Raw genomic sequence first — 17515 nt, forward strand, 5'->3', positions numbered from 1 at the left:
CATACCCCGGCCCGCCCCGGGCTGCCTCGCCCTGTGCCCATGGAAGCACCAACCCCACGGCGCTGAGACACCGCCGAGAGGATTTTCCTACGTTTTATTTATTTTTTTTTCCTCATTTTTTCATTTCTTCTTGGTGTGCCTGCAGGCTCCCCCCCCCCCCTTTTTTTTTTTTTTTTTTTTTTTCTTCCCCCTCCTCTGTTGTTGCCTATTCTTCTGATTTTCCGGAAAGAAAGCTGCGCTTCGGAACCTGGCACCGACCCGCCGCCGCTCCTGCAGGACGAGGAGGAGGAACCGCTACGCTGGCTCCCAGGGCGGCTTCCCCGGCTGGGAAAATGCAGTTGCCGAGACTCTGGGGCCCGAGTAGAGGAGGGAGGGAGAGGAAACCTGCTCCTGCGGAGTTGTGAGCAGCCCAGGAAAGTGCGTGCGTGGAGAAAGGGGGAGAAGCAGCTTCGTCCCCCCCGGCACGGACTCTCCTAAGGTTTTCTCTCCCCTTTGGCGGGGCAGCGTGGGGGACTTTTCTCAGAGACTTCTGTGATTGAAGGAATTTTTCAGGAAGCGCTCCTCAGCCTGGTATAGGCTGTGTGGTTTCTCTTTTGTGCTCGTTTGTTCCCGTTTTTTTTTTTTTTGTTTTTTTTTTTTTTTTTTAAAAATTTCATTATTTTTAACTTTATTTTGCTCTGGAATAAGGGAAACTTCTCACCGGAAACATGTCGACGGGAGAAAGTTTTGAGTCTCGGTTTGAAAAAATCGACGTGACTTTAAAGGACCCCAAATCCGAAGTGAACGTGGATTGTTTGCTGGTGAGTAGGGAGCGCCGATGGGCCTCCGGTCCAGTCTCCCCGAATTTCCTACCCTGTGGGACCGAATCTCGCAGTCCTGGCTGAGTCACCACCCTGCTTAACTCCGCGCGAGTGTTTTGTTTACTCAGCGTTGAGCTGAGGGTGCGTGAACGTCTCTGTGCAGGGAGAGCGGCTTTCATGCCAAGGAGGCGCCCGCCCGGTCCTGCCTCAGACTTGTCATCTCTCTCGCTTCATGCACCTTTCTCCTCTTCGCAGACTGTCATAAGGGGCAGTGGACACTTTGTACAAAGGCGTGATTCGTGAGTGCCAGTCCCGTGTGTGAGCAGAACACTGTAAATAGCTTTGACGCACGAATTCCCTCTTTAGCGACTATTTTTTTGTGAGAATGAGGTCCTCTTATGTTGTGGTTAAGCACTGCAGCACTGACTTCAGCCTGTTTATCGTAGACGTTTGCAAATGCTAACTAATGATGTGTAAAACACAGCTCTAATACGCCCTTACAGTTGGGGAAGTAGTTATGGCAGGGGTTTAAATGCGTTTTAGACTAGTTGGTGTGTTAGGCCTGGGGTAGAGGGCTGCTTGCTTATTGTTTTCCTACTTGATCATACCCGATGGTTCAGTGGATCTCTCCAGTGCTGTCATTCTTACATTGCATCATAAAGAAGCAAACCATAACACTTCCTGACAGAAAACGGACATCGTTTGGTAGCTGCTTGACGAAAGTGATTGGTATTTTAGTTCTGATTATAAAAAGTACCTCAACGAAGTGTATGCCAAATCCAACTAATTTGTTTGGGATGTGGCTGGATACTTAGATATGCCCAGAGGTGCCCTTCGATAGTAGCAAATCGTAGTTTGTGCATTTATGCTGAAGAAAAGAATTTCTTTGTAGCAAGTGATAAAAGTTCTTCAGTGCATTTTTTAAATTTTATTTTATTTTTTTTTCTGGCTTTGTGTTGCCAGAGAGGAGAGCAAGTAAACTGAGTTTGTTCCTACTATGAACTCTGACATTTGGGTTTGGGGGAGGAAGGGAGGTGTGGGGGTGGAGGTAGCTCTTAATAGTCATTCATCCACTGCATGGCTCTTAGCAGAAAGCTTGCCTGAGCATAAGGTGGTGGAAAGGTGAAAATCTAATGAAAGAATCTGTACAAGTTCATGATACTGTGTACTCTTTTTAGGTTATTACTGATTTGTGAGCTTCTGAAGTGTTGACAGGTCAAACCTGCATCCTTGGATAAAAGCGGAGCCTTGCAGATGTTGCTGCCACAGGGGAAGACAGCACTGCATCTTGCACTTAACTTAATTCTTTTGATCTAGTTTGTATATCTGTCATCTTAGAACCACAGCTAATGAGAAGAGCTCTGATACTTAGAATGTACCGTGTCAATTTTGATAAGACTACTGTAAAATCGGACATTTTACACCCAGATTCTATTGATAGATGTTAGGAGTATAGATCCGATTAAGAGTCCAGAGTCTTACATTAAAAAAATGACTTTGTTTCCTAGTATGTGCTGGCCATACTATGGCAACCTTCCTACAGTGATAGTAAGGAGGTTACAGGTATCAGACATGCAGGTGGTAGTATCTTTAACTGTATTCTTTCACCTTTTAATCAGTTTAAGAATTTGCCCCTTTTCAGTTATTTTAATTGTCATTTGGAGCTAAGCTGTAGTTAGTTTGGGAATGAACTTGTTGGTATGCTTCCTGTCATGATTGTGTAAAGTTTTAGAACATGTGTTTGAATCTCAGATCTTAAGAATGTCATTTAAAGTGACAGTTTTTTAGAAATCATCTGAGATTTTTGGGCATACCCGTTCTTTTAAAGGCAGCTTCTTGTGGTATAGTCATCAGAATTGTGTGGTGTGGATTTTTTTTAGCTAGCTCTAGTTACAGATACTATTCATTTAAACTAATACCAATTAAAAACCAAAGTGTTTCTTCTAAATAAACAGCTGGTGGGTTAACTTTTTATGTTTGGTGACTTAACAACCTCTCTGCTGGTTCAACTTTTACTTTGTTTCCTATCTCTCATCCCGAGCTGGTTCTTGCTCTCTTCTCTAGAATTTAAGTATCCTAACACTTTCTAAAGAGTTTAAAATGTTTTACACCAGTTCTCAGTGAGATGAATCATACTAAAAGCATCATTCTTGGCCCAGGGTACCCTTTATATATCCAATCCATTGATATGTTCTTAAGGAAGAAATGTTTAGGTGTAGGTGTAATTGATCTGCATTTAACATTATCTTCTAAGATGAACACCTTATTACCATCCCTGCAGCCCCCAGTTAGAGGGGAGACCTGTCAGAATCTATGCCTGGTACTCTTAAAAAGATAATAAAATCGTGTTTTTATGGTCAGATTACAAACAAAGCCAATCCTTTTTTATAAAACCCTGTAAAACTGTTTTTTCTTTTGATCTAAAGTTGTTAGTTGATGTTATTTATAATTGCTTTCACTTTTCTTGAGCAAAGGTGCTAGCTAACTGTGTATCTGAGTGGTATTATATGAATAACTGATACACAAACACTTTAAATTCAGCATCTGATATTCTATATGTGTAGGCTTAAAATGCTGGAATTCCTTTAGATTCAAGAAGTGCTTTTTTTTTTTTTTTTGGCTGTATGAAGTCTCAGCAAGGCTCTTAGCTTTTCTTAGGATGGTTTTATCCTCTTCAACTTTACTTTCTCTTTTATTCTTACTCTTCCCCATCTGTTTGTAGCCCCTGTAGACTAAAAGGTGGGCGTGGAATAACCTTTAAATCAGTTTTGTAACCATTTTGGTTTTTGTAAACTTCATAAGCTAGGTTCTGTATGCTTGAAAGGTTCTAAATTTATATGTGAAGTAGTATGAGAACACTAAGAAAAAGATGGAGCAGGGAGGGGGGAGGCTAATATAAAGGAAGGCATGTTACCGTTTCAGGAAGGTGTGGGAGAAGAGTGCTGACAACAGAGCAGGCAGAAAAGACACAGAGGGCTATGTAATGTCAGTTTACATGCTTCAGGAAGGAAATTCATAAAGCTGAGGTGCAAGAGGGATGTGTTTATTTTGCCTGTTTTCTCTTACAAGTGTAATGAAAACAGACTAAGTTGCAACTGTCTGTAACTAAATTTTTTGTTTGTTTCTTTTGGGCTTCATGTTCTTGATTTAGGACTAGGCTGGGAAATCATAGACAGGCTGTCTGTTTTGATGAGCCATGAGGAGGCCAGAGCCTAAGCTCTGCGTAAAGCATGTATCACAGCATAATGTACTTTTTCTCAAAATATGAGGTACTGGGAGTCCTACAGTCCTAAAAAGATCTAGTAAGACTGTGAAGGCTGTGTTAGATAGGTAGACACATTCTAGGCCATCTGGTGATCAGATACTGGTGAATGCCATAGGTGTGCTAAGTAGAGCCAAAGGCAATGTAAGTAACTAGCTATTAACTTGTGCTTAGTGTTTCATTACTGGTATTAAGCAGTGGAAAGTGGTATTCGATGAGCATACTTCTACAATGATTTCAGAATAAAACCAGATTTCTTGTTCCTCCGTGTTTCTTACTGAATCCTTGGTGTTTATGGGCTTCCAGTTTTTGGAGAGAGGGTTGTAACGGGTGAACGGATGGGGGCCATCTTGACCTGAAGCAGCCTATGGTTTTGATTCAAAAATACCCAGTAATTTTTCATGAAGATGCTTTTTGGTGCTTTCTCTGTTCTGATAATAACTCACAGAGTCTTTTCATGTTTTACATAGACACTTGAGTAACTCAGTTATTCAAATACTTCATCAGTTACTTGAGTAGTTGATTTTTTTTTAAAAAAACTTCAAACTCTTGATGGTCTTAATCTTCAAAGATGTCAAATGCTTCACTTGTTCAGCATTTTGGCTTCAAATTAACTGACAACAGTAAACACTGTCTATGACAAACTTGTTTTATCTAGTCTTGAGGTTTTCATTTTTGTTGCACCAAAAATACAGAGGTACAGAGCATGATTCACCTGTATTTCCTAGATCTATTTCATGTTCAGCTAGAAGAATACATGTTCATCTGTCTTGCATAGGAACAAAGCAAGATGATCTCATAATCTTTAGGATTTGGAATTCTAAACCTCTCTTGTCACTAGACCTCTTTTCCCCTTCTGCTTAACTTGTTAGAAAGCACTTCTGAAGACCTTGTGGTTAGGGATTTAGTAAATAAAATGAATAGAAAGTAAAGAATATAACTCAAAGTACCTTTACTTCAGGAGTTCTTATCTATCAAAATAACTGTGGAAAACCACTTTCACTGAAACCACATTAACTATAAGAATCCGGGTGATAAAACACTAGAGAAACTTGGTATTTGAGAAGCTTATTCATTTGCTGATGAAGCTCATGCATAGAAAAAGCAGAGTTTGAACATTTGCAGATTATCAGCTTCAGAATGCTGTAAATGGTCTGGAGTATTCAAAGTAAGGAGAAATGTCATGACTGACTAGATCTCCTTGGGCATGTTTCTACCATTCTTTAGACCCAGGTGCAATGTCCTGTGCTTGGGCTGGGACAGTCACTGATATCGGTACCAACTGCATGTTGAATGGCTTCAATGCAGCCATGCAGAGCAGGACTTGAGGATATTCTGAGAGAATATCTGAATATATCTTCTGACAGAGAGACTTTTTACCAGTAGTGACTGGTAACCTGTGACCAGGCCTGTAGTGACAAAACAGGAGTCAATGGTTTTAAACTGAAAGAGGGTAGATTTAGATTGGACATAAGAAGGAAGTTGTTTTACTATGAGGGTGGTAAGACACTGGAAGAGGTTTCCCAGAAATGTTGTGGATGCCCCCTCTCTGGAAGTGTTCAACATCAGGTTGAATGGGGCTTTGATCTAGTGAAAGATGTCTTGCCATGGCCATGGAGGAGGGAACTGGATGATCTTTAAACATCCCTCCCAACCCAAACCATTCTGTGATTCTGTAGTTAGATCTAACATAAGACTTCTGTCTGACCTAGAAGTGTAATTCTGTGTTTCCAAGTTACCATAGCCAAGCTTTATATGCAAAACTGATTATAATTGCAGGTTAATATGGCTGCTCATCACCAAGAATGAGGAAATATAGAAGTTGATGTGAAATTAATGATGAAACATGTACCTTGGTATGTTAATCAAAGGTAAAATGCAGCTGCAAGTTGACTTTGGAAATGCAGTAACTTGGTGGATTCTCATTTCAGGTTGCACCTCTTGGAAGACTTAATATTCTATAAGCCTTAAGAGAGTTAAAGTAGAGGTGGTGGGGCTGTCAAAATGTTAGCATATTGTATGGTACGTTGTATGGTCCATTTTCTACAGGAATAGCAGTTAACTTAGCCAATTCTTCTGCTCATAAAACTAGAGGTTGTAGGAACATAATTTTTTATTTTTCATATAAAAAGTTTTAATCAAGAATGATAATAGCAAGCTGATGTTAAGATACGTTTCAACAAGAGGAATAAAACCCCAAACCAAACTGTATAGTAGATTATAAATGTTCTTATCAAGTAAAAATATTTGTAAACAATGTTCTTTTCCCTGGCAACTGTTGAGTGTTTTGTTTTTTGGGGGGTGGTGGGAAGGAAGAGGGAAACACCTGGAATTTGTTTGCTGTACAAATTGAAAATCAACCTGTTGGTGTGTAAATCTTTGAGGACAATGATAGTTTCAGGAGCCACTTATTAAGAACTTGATAAATATTTAGAAGCACGGTGAGCAGATTATAATGGTAGCCTCACAGTTGCTATTAGCAGAATTTCCTAGGACATACTTGGTACTACTTAAAAAGGATTTTTAGGTCTATTACCAAGGAATACCAAGATATTTGTCTCAATACAGAATGTTTATCTTGAATTTGAGAGGTCCCAAAGCATGTAATTAAAAACTTTTTTTTTTTGTGGATATTGCTTGATGCTGTTTATTGAAACTTCTTTGTCATCAAGAAATGGAAGTTCCAAATGGAGATACTGAAAAACTGAACTTCCTTCTCTGAGAACAAAATATGAGAATAGTTGAAAACTTCTGTCTTTGCTTTAGTTTGTCCAGTCATTCAAGCAGCAATAAAGCTAGAAGGATGACGAGACAATATTGGTGAAACTGTAAGCACTGTGCAGACAACGCCCTGTTATAGCTCATTTAAAACAAACGCAAATAATACCATCTTTTAGCTTTCTCAGTAGTCTGCTGAAATAAACACCTGCATTAACAGTGGTTGAACAAGAGCTGAAACTTGATCTTTGTGAAGAGGGAAAAGTGGTTTGGAGCTGCTCTTGTCCATAGTGTCTTGCTTTGCTGAGATGATTGGATCTCCTGTAGTGTAATCTCTAGTCAGGTTTCTTCTTGGGCTTTTCAGTACTGATGGATATTCAGACAACATCAGCAGAGTATACCATGCTGTGGGGCAGCTTTAGTTACAGCAGTCTAGAGCCTGGATAGACAAGCGGCAGTGGCTTGGCCTGGTTAGCGACCTGTGTTGCTAGGGGAGAACTGGGACTGGAGCAGTACCAGCTTCTAACTGGAGCACAGGTCAAATCTTGCAAAGGATTGGCTTTAACTAACTGAAAGATTGCCGCTCCCTGTCAATATTTGTACAATACAAACTGTCATGGGGACAGTATGTGAATCTCTTTATTAATAAGTCCTAATTTAAATCCAACTGGATTTCTTTATTTCAGCTTTCCCTCTTAAATTTCTTGTATGCATTCATTTTTCTGTTTCTTTTATAGAGTTCAGAACTATATGAAAATTTTTTATTGTTTTCAGTTACATGGTCTGAAATGATGCAAAGACCTGATGCTTGGAAACCTCTGTAGAAAACACTACACAGAATAAGGCTTTATTTTGGACTGTAGGCTGGAACTACCTAAATGTGTTTCTAGCTTGTGTATGTATGAGCTACAAAGCTTATAATTTATCTGGAAACACAAGTGCAGTACATACTTGTTTTTTCCTGCTGATCTCCATGAATCGTAATATTCACTTAAATTATAACTAAGAAATCCTTGAATTCTAATTGTTATGCAAATATTGAGCAATTATGTCTTTATCTTTTTTTCTCATAAAAGCTGCAGAGTACTCTGCTAGTGCTGCACTGTGTTCAGATATATTAAATTCTAAGGTATGAATATATTCAGAGGAAAACTGATACTTCCTGATAAAGTCTATTGATGTTAGATATCCACATAGAAAATGCATTAATACGTGATGGATGTTTTCCATGTAGTCACTGACTTCTCTGAAAATACTGCTTCTATGGAGGTGAGGAGAGAGGAGACACTGCCTGTGGTAAAAGCTGAAGTGGAAGGTGTCAGTACAACAAGCACTGTCTTCCTCGAGCATGGATGCCAGAGTCCAGCCTGTTAATTCCATCATTGAACACGTTTGTCTACAAGTGTGGAGTGACTCTGTGTTAAGGTACTTGGGAGGGGAGGAAGCCTCTCCAGCCAGGAACTGATAGGAGTGGATGGAGGTCCTCCAGGGAGGAGTGACACTGAAGGCAGGATGGTGATGGTTATACTTGCCCTGTGCCTTTTCACACATACCAGGTTGTGCAGAACAATACTAGACATGACATGAATCTGTAGTTGAAAGTAGGGGTAATACTGATACCTCACAACTTTGTCTTGGTATTATGCACAGCTGTCTGTGTTAGAGGTGGAATTGTAAAATTCCCTCACAAGTCATTCTTATTATACCAATAAATTATTATGCTAATCTCTTCTTAGAAAGGAGCTTCAATTGTAGGCATGCAGAGAACCCTGTCAGTATTAAGCTGAGAGAATTTACTCTCCCTCTTTGCAAAGAGGAAAGGTTCTTCTGCCACTTCAATCTACCTAGCACTTTGCCTAATGCTCTAATACATCTGTGAACTGCTGTCTTCCTCCTTAAACTCCAATTACTACCAGGTTCATTTATAATTAAACAAACAGTTGCCACCATACCAATGGTTTGTGGTGGTCTTGGGACTATTCAAACCGCTATTACACGCTGTAAATCCTCTTTTGTAGGAAGACAAGGCCAAAAATGGTGCCAGCCAAATGGTAGATCTACTAGGACTTGAAGTTTTTGCTCTGCTAGTATTGGCAACAATTGTCATGGCTTTTGAAACAGGGGCTATTGTTGCCAATGCTACCAGAGCAAAGATGGTGACAGAAATAACAAAGTGCCCATTAATGCCTGTGGAGTGAAAGCTGAACTACTGATGTGATTGTCTGTTTTGTTGAGTTGTTTTTTCAGTTGTGGTGGTGGTTTGGGTTTTTTTGTTGGTGTTTTCTTATTTTTTTAAAGTACACTGAATTTGGAATTGGAGATATCACTAAGAAGCTAGGCTCTCTCTGTAGAGAATAGATCAGTATGCTCCCTGGAAGAGCTTTGTCTTCTGTCTTTTGCTAAAATGCTTGTGTAAATGCTTGTGTAAAATACTCCACAAACATTTTTGTGCATATGGTTTCTGGACATAGCATGACCTTCAAGTGTTTGGAGATTCTTTTGGCTTGTAAAATCAGATTAAGAGATCCAGAACGAGTCATGTTGTGGTTCTAAAACAAGCTGTGAAGACTCATGTTAGGAAGACCATTTCAGGAGAATTCTGGGTTATGTATCTAAAGAATAGAGTTGTAACACAAAGGTCTTTTATCAAGTAACTTGCACACTGAGTGGTTTATTGATTCCACTTAGCAGATTGGATTGGAGTAAGGAAAGGACTAAAAGTCTTAATTCTTGGTGAGTGTCAGGTCAGGAGTCTTTGAAGTTTTCTCCTATTGTTTCTTTTCTGTCCTAAAATGCCTTCAGGGTCTCATAACAAAGCTTTCATCTGTCTTGATGTATACATAACACTATTTTCATCAGTAGTTTGCACTAGAGATGTAATCAAAGCTGCCACTTAGAGGAGAAATTGCAGTGTTAAGATGCTGGAGCTGCAAGTGTAAATGACTCCTATGTAACTTTTTGCCTTCTGTACAGGGCAGTTGATATTTTTGGCCAGCATCAGGAAAGAGTCGGGATGGATGCATTGTTCTTGACCTTACCTTTTCTTCTGGTCATGGCAAGCTCCTCTCTGAGCTCCCAGCAAAGAAGGGAGTCAGATCAACTTCACCTTCACATAAGGAATAGTTTCTATCGCAGTTCTTGATAAGTTTGTGGGAAAGAAGAGTCTGAGAACCATGAATTCTAGGGGAAAGAAAAAGAGATTTTTTTTTTATATACCCTTTTTCACTGCAGATTGGTGAGCTCCTAGTCAAGGCCAGGAATAAAAGAAAAGATTGATTAAAACCTTGTATTTGCAGGTTGAGAAGTTTGTTCCCAAGTGTCTGATGTCCTGGGAGTAGAAACTTAATTTTTCAACGTGACAATTCAACCAGAATAGGCAGTTGAAGATTTTCCTTCAAATCAGGCTGTGTTGTGAGAGGTTGACTAACTGTATCAAAACAGGACATCTTTCATTTCCTATCTTTCTTGTGTGTTTCAACATCAGCGAACCTACCTTCCAGTGGTGTTGCATTACTCCTGTTTTGTGGGAGGAAATAAGTATCCAGTGAAGGTGTATTTTAGAAAAAAGTTGATGAAATGGTAAGCTTTCACTGAAGGAGGAGTTATCAGTCAAGTCTTTACATTTAATTTTAAAAACTTGTCATATGAAGTGATGGGTTAGCAAAAGTGAAAAAGGAAATAGGGATATGAGTTTTTGAAGAATTACTTTCAGAAGTAATCTAATGTTTTCACAAAATATATTTTTTTCAGAGGAGTTGGAATCTATGTTTTTCATAACAATGGGAAAAGACACAGTTTTTTTAACAAGTAACTTGCAAGTTTGATCTAAAGCTCATATTTAAGATTAGACAATCTCCTGTAGATCTTGCTTGCCTTGGAATTGTGTCATGATAAACAAATGGTTTTCAGATATAATGAATTGCAGCTTATTCATCCTAGAGCTATAGAAATTAGATGTTTTATTGATTGATTAAGCCTCCTTTCTTCATCTAGAAGAAAGTGGAAGCGGTGTTAACCAAAAGAGCTCATGCTTAAGCTGGGCAGGATACATGTGTCCTCAGCTCTGCAAAACACAAGAATCAGTCTTTTAATACAGAAGGAGGATGTCTGTTATCAAGATCTCATGTTCTTCACTGTAGATAATTTCTGTGTCACTTCTACTGCAGAAGTAATCAAGTTTTGATAGGAAGAGGAGTGACTAACTAGGCAGATGACAGAAGTAACTTTATCACTAATGCCAATCCTGCCTATTAGGCTCTGAAGTTAATTGTTAAACTCGTGCAGTGGATATTTGGCTACCATTAATTACTTAAGAATGAATAGTTTTAAAAAAGTAACTTGAGCCATTTGACTTTGAGATTGTGGAAAGTCAATAATTCCGTTTATATACTTTATCTTGTCTGAGTACCAGTCAAATCTCACCTGAAAAGACCGAGAAGTTGAAATCAAAGTTGGTGTGCTATATTATCCTCTTTTCTCCTCCTACTTAGTAAATGAAATCCCAACAAATAGGGAGCATCAGTGCAGTGATGTGGTCATCTTGTACTTTTGAATGCTCCTAACTGCAGAACATAAAACAGATTTCACTTACAGGGTGGTGGTAGGGTACAAGTATCAAAAAAAAACCCCTCTTTATGTAGAAGGAACTCTTGTCTGTCCTTAAGATATGAATAAATATATGAGATTTGGAAAATGGGCAGAGAAATTAGGAAGATTATAATTAAAGATGATTTTGGGGTTGGAATTTTTTGCTTGGCCTATGGTGAGTTAAGTCAGGGCTTCCTGATTTCTTCAGGCTGTTTGTGAGGCTGTTTTGAATTTCTGTTTCCTGCATCTAAAATAAGGAAGTTGTGTCCCATGTGTGTCGTGTGTGTGTCATCCCATCCCCCCCCCCCCATTTGTGGGTTTGATGGTGTAGAGGCAGGCTTTTTAAGAGTTAAGGAAATTTCACTACAAGTACCATGGTGTATATGAAAAACAGACATCAAATTTCAAGCACATATGAGGCAATTAGTAGTAACTAAAAAAAACTCCACAAGAAGACTTATACTGAGTTGAAAGGAAGGTGTGAGTCTTTTTATGACGTATCAGTGAAGATGCAGTGTTAAACTGTACTATTATAAGCCCTTACTTTCAGATTCTTAAATATTTTGAGTTTGGGTTACTTTTTCTTTAGGTACATGTGTTCCTATGGATAAATGGGGAAGACTAATTTATCTGAACATAGACTTAAGACTGCAAGATACTATTTTTAAGTAAAGAAAATTAGCTTTCCTGTGTATTAGTGTATATTAGTACATGAGCATAAAAATTACTTTGTTTCAATATCATAAGTAAATTTTTACAATGTCTTAACTTTTTTAGTAGCATGAAAACTTTAGCATTCATTTTCTAACAAAGTCTCTAACTTTGCATAGACTGTGTGGTAAGGATTTATTGTATTTTCTAGGGGGAAAATTGGAGACAAATTGAGCCTAATAAAATTTGATGCTTTTTATGGATAAAGTTCAGTCCTGGCTGACTGTATGAGCTCTGTTGTGCATGTATATGAAGCTGTTAAAATGATGATGTATGCATTTTAAACTTGAGTTAAACTAATGAACTAGTGCCCAATGCTCAGCTGATACTGCTCAGTAGTGTAACAGGAGGCTGTTCCTGTGTGCCATAGTTTCCAGTAGTGTAATCATTGGAGGAAAGGGGGAAAGATCACTAAAATGTTCTATTGACCTAAATAATTTGAGGGTTGTAATAAATAAAGGTCATTAGTTCTCTGAAACAATTCTTCTTGTTAGCCTTAAATATTGAGTAGGTAGTGGTTTACTATGGCTTGAGATCATCATAAAAGTTTACTGTCGCTTGAGATCATCATAAATAAATTAGTTGGCTAGAAAGAAAAGATATATGTTCACTACATTCATGGTACTTTTATATACACATACACACACACCTCCCCCCCAATATATGATGGAAAATATGAAGTCCTGACATGCATTTTCCTTTAAAATAAAAAGCCCTGCAAATTCAGTTGAAGTACTCTAAGCTTCAGACTAACAGATAGTTTTTGTTTTCAATACTGTGAAATTACAGTTTCCTACTCTAGATTGTTAGAAATACTCTCATCATAGTTACATCTGTATTCTGTGTGATGATACCCAGATGGCACAAGGAATTATCTGCATAAAGTTTGCTAATTTGTAGTTGAATTAGAGTGGGTTTTATGTATATATGTGTGTGTGTGCATATATATAAATGTACTCTTTTAAAAAGATCTCAAAGTCTCTTGGTGGTCAATGTCTTTTACTCAGGCTGGCAACCTGTCACAAGTGGGGTTTTCTAGGGATGGATACTGGGCCTCATACTGTTCAACATCTTCATAAATTATCTGGGTGATGGGATTGAAAGCACCCTCACCAAGACTGGGTGAGAAGGACACTTCAGAAGGGAGGGAGAGTCATCTTGGAGACATAGACCGGCTGGAACAGTGGGCAAGTAAGAATACTATGAAGTTTAACAAAGACAGGTGCAAAGTCCTGCACCTTAGACATAACCAAGGAGCCTGGTACAGGCTTGGATCTCTGTGGCTGGGCAGCAGCCTTGTTGACCTGGGGGTTCCTGGTGGGCAACGAGCTGAATGTGAGTCAGCAGAGCACTGCTGCAGCAATAAAGGCTAACTGGATCCTGGGCTGCATCCCCAGGGGTGTTACTAGCAGAGATGAAGATGTGAGTGTTGCACTCTGTGCTGGTCAGGCTGCACCTGGAGCGCTGTGTCCAGTTCTGCTTCCCACAATTTAAGACAAACATAGACTAGAGGGGGTCTAAAGGAGGGTTGCAAAGATGATCAAAGGGCTGGAGAACCTGCCTTGTGAGGGAAGACTGAAGGAGTCTCCCCGGAGAAGTCGTGGGGGGACCTCATCACAGTATTACAGTATTTAAAGGGCATCTACAAAGAGGATGGAGGCTGTCTTTTCACAAGGATCCACATGGAGAAGGTGAGGAGCAGTGAGTACAAGTTGCACAGGGAGAGGTTTCATATCTATAGAAGGAAGAAATTTTTTACAGTGAGAACAATCAATTACTGTAACGGTCTCCCCAGGGACACAGTGGAGTCCCCATCATTGGAGGTTTTCATCTCATCTAGTCTCCTTTTCCTATGAAGAAGTGGACTAGATGACCTTTTAAGTTCCCTTCCAACCAAGGCTGTTCTATGGTTCTGTGATTCTCAAGCTTTTGAGAAAATACCTGTACAGTTTTTCACTTGTTGGCTTTCCCTTTTTTTCTAGCTTTGCTTTCAAAACATCAGTGAAGTTCTTGAATCAGTGCAGCAAGCTGTTTGCAGCAGTGCTGGTTAATGCACACAGTAATTACATACACTGTATGTACAAATTGATTTCTCAGCTGTAGATATCAAGGACCCATTTTCTGATGTGACACTGCAGGATATGATATTGGTGCTGAGCAACACAGTGTTTGTGTCATTTGTCTTGTAACATCAGATGCAGTCAATAAAAAAAAGGAACAGACAAGGAGAAAAATCTTTAAATCTTGTGCCGCGAAGAAATGGAGGAAACTCAACCACAGAATATATATTCAGTGAATCTAGTTTCTAAATGGACAAAAAACCCCCTACTGTTAATAATATCTTAAATATTTTTCATCCTAAATGGCAACTGAAAATTGCAATTGTATCTGAATTTAAAAAAGAAAAATAATAGGTAAAAACAGCTTGCATAGAGTTAATTTTTTCACTCTGTCATATTTAATACCTTTCAAGTGAAGATAAACTCCATCTGGAATGAGGATGATAAATATTCCCAAGATTTAAACCAGCAAATTCTAATTATCTGTTTTGGTTGGGAAAAGATCTCAGCTAAGCTAAGAGAAACTTTTAAAATGATCAGGAGCTAGTAGGAGTTCTTACATATTCATGATGGCTTCAGATGAGAAGTTGCTCAAATATTATATAACTCTCCAAATTAAGAATTAGCATGGAATAAAGTTTTCAGTAAATCTCAGTAATTATTTTTTTTACTTTATACATTTTTATTTTAAAATGACAGTAATTATTTTTCAGGAGTATGGCAGTAATACAGATAATTTGGATTATGAAAGATTGTTACCATTACAGCCAACTGTAGTCAAGCAATAGTTAAGTTTTACAGCATAAAGTAATGCAGTTTATTTGGGCGTAAAATCATGACTTCAAGTACTCTTATCAGTATGTTTTTAAATGGTAACTGTGGTTGGTTGAATCTGGTATCTTTCTGATGGAGCTCTGAGAATGAAAAAAAAAAAGTGCAGACTGTGCTCTAATTCCAAGTGTATTTTTTTCTCAACTGATTATTATTCTGAAATACATCTTAAAAGTGCCAGAGATTCATTTTTGAATTTCATTTTTACAGTCAGACAGGTGTTAGGGTGATCTGTAGCAACAGACCCTGGGTCACTGTCCATCAAGAATGAGGCCACAGTCTTGCTGTCTCTGTTCTGTAAATAAGCGTCTAATACAGCTACTGCCCTTGTGCTGTGTCAGCTGTAGTACCTAGATATCTGCCTTTTAAAATTTACCTTCCTTTTGATTTTTTTTGGACAGGAAGGCAGTTACCATGTCTGATCGCAAGAGACGTTTTAGGTGAAACAAAAATGCATCAGAAATACTCAGTGGAAAAAGCAAAGCAAATTCCAGATAATGCTTTTGGTCTTTTCTTCAGTTGCAGTTCTGTAAGCTATTGGCATCCTCCATTCACTTTTTGAAGAAATTAGCTGATCCAACATCTGCTGTGCCAAATGGGCAAATTCAAGCACTTCTACTGTGGTGTGGCAAAAAAAAGAGGTTAAATCAGGATATCTTACAGTCATCCTTTTACCATCAACTTTCTATTTGTATTTCAACTAGTTCAGAAACTAGTACAGTTTGTTGGTAGTTGAACTGAAAATATAAGCCACATTTATCTTTTAAGACACTGAAAGGTATGTATTTCCCATTTTAAGGAAAGCAGCAAATTTGTTCTGAGGATGGGTTAAGAAATGTAAGCTATAATATCTTATTATTGGCTTTGCCATTGTTAAGATCTTACTACTGGCTTTGCTATACTTATCGATGGCTTTGGCATTTTGGTAATTAAAACCAAAATATGTTTTTGACATGCTTATGATACTGGACAGTGTTTGGAACCAGAGTGAGTCAGGTTATAGGATCTTCAGAAGATTTTCTGTTGTTAAGATTCACCTTTATGTGGAAATGGTGTGTGAGAACTACTACATTCAGCTCTTTTTCTGAATTTTCTTGCTCTTGTCTTCTGGACAGCCGTGAACTTCTGTATTGATTTTTCAGAAGGAATAACTTGGCTGTTCACAGATGGGTTTGGTTTGACTCAGTGTTATTCTTCTGCTACATTCTTATTTTCTTAGATCAATATGTACAAAAAAGAGATATACTCAATGATACAATGAGTGATAAAGAAATCTTTTAATGTGCATTCTCATTTATAAAAATAGGCTTTTTAATTAATCTGTTAAACTGGACTGTCATTTTATCTTCCAGAAAATAAATGGATTGAGATTAATGAGGTAAGGTTATATAAGGGTTGAGATTTGTCATGTCATAGTTTGATAGGTGAGAAAGGGGCAAATTTATTAAGAAAGTACCAGTTCACATGCTTATCCTTTAAATCCAAATTGGAATGAGCAAGAAAGCTAGCTCTAAACATTTGAATATGAAGATCTTAATGAGATCTTAATTCATCTAAAGATGAATTTGAAGATCTTAAAGTTGATCTGCAGTGATTCAAAGAAGAGAGGAAATTCAGTTCTTTATTTGCCCCAAGTCATACAATGTGATATCTTTACAGCAAGTAAGGAGAGTTTTGAGTGTGTTTTACATGATGGTTATTAGATGAAATGCTGCATTACTTGTCTTCTCTGAAGACTTTGTCTTAAGCGAAACTAGTTGTAATTTTTCAAGTGCAAAAGAGTGTGTGTGTCTGTTGCAGTTTTTGGTCCTTCTTACTTCTCCTGCCAAACAAACAATTTTAAAAATGTGAATCAAAATGAAAGCAATAGGTCAGTTTTTTTGATTATTTTTAAGGATTGGTTGTTTGGGATGTGTAATATACGGAATGTACATACACACACACGCACTTACTGCTGCTCGACCTTTCCAAATGCCAAGTGGTTGTTTTTTTCTTTTTCTAAATCAGATTGCTTATCTGTAATTCAGAGTCTAGTTAACTTTAATAACAGAGCTTACTTTAGTGTCCCTGCATTTTGTTGGAGTACTACAGAAGATGTAACTGTTTTCGTAATTTCCTCTTAAGTCTCTGAGGCTAGGTAAGTACGTTCAGTTATAAAATGGCCATGGTTGGTAACAAGCATCTGTTTCCAAGATGACTGTTTACAGGCATTTATTTATGTAGTTCTTCAGAAACTGGCTCTGTGGTCCATCAGGGACTTCTGTAAAGTGAAGTGCATTTTATCTGACAAAAGTGTAACTCTGAATTCTTGAGATGATACTACTGCTCTGTAATTACGTTCTGGAATATCACTTGTTGATATTTTGTTGTATTTAGAACCTGCTTTACTAGGTGTTTCACAAACATAGATTTTATGAATGGGAAGTATCAGATAGTACCTGACCTGACTGGACATGGTTTTTGAACTACTGGTTTTATATATATATATATATATATAGACACACACACAAGGTATCACTAGTCCCTTAGTTCATGTAGATTTCCAA

The 17515-nt window shown here is 38.1% G+C and overlaps 1 protein-coding gene across 3 annotated transcripts in view; it reads left to right on the plus strand.

The window, feature by feature from the left end:
* The first annotated feature begins 612 nt into the window (after positions 1-612).
* Positions 613-17515, plus strand: part of ROCK1 (Rho associated coiled-coil containing protein kinase 1) — a 92690-nt gene continuing 75787 nt past the window's right edge. For 2 of the 3 annotated variants that reach the window (XM_074899115.1, XM_074899116.1), the window contains exon 1: positions 613-800. In XM_074899115.1, coding sequence (XP_074755216.1) covers positions 708-800 — 93 coding nt within the window. In that variant the 5' untranslated portion in view covers positions 613-707. The remainder of the gene's footprint in view (positions 801-17515) is intronic. The other variant, XM_074899114.1, reaches the window with a different exon arrangement.

This window comes from Athene noctua, chromosome 2, assembly GCF_965140245.1.
Source record: "Athene noctua chromosome 2, bAthNoc1.hap1.1, whole genome shotgun sequence".
NCBI classification, from domain to species: domain Eukaryota; kingdom Metazoa; phylum Chordata; class Aves; order Strigiformes; family Strigidae; genus Athene; species Athene noctua.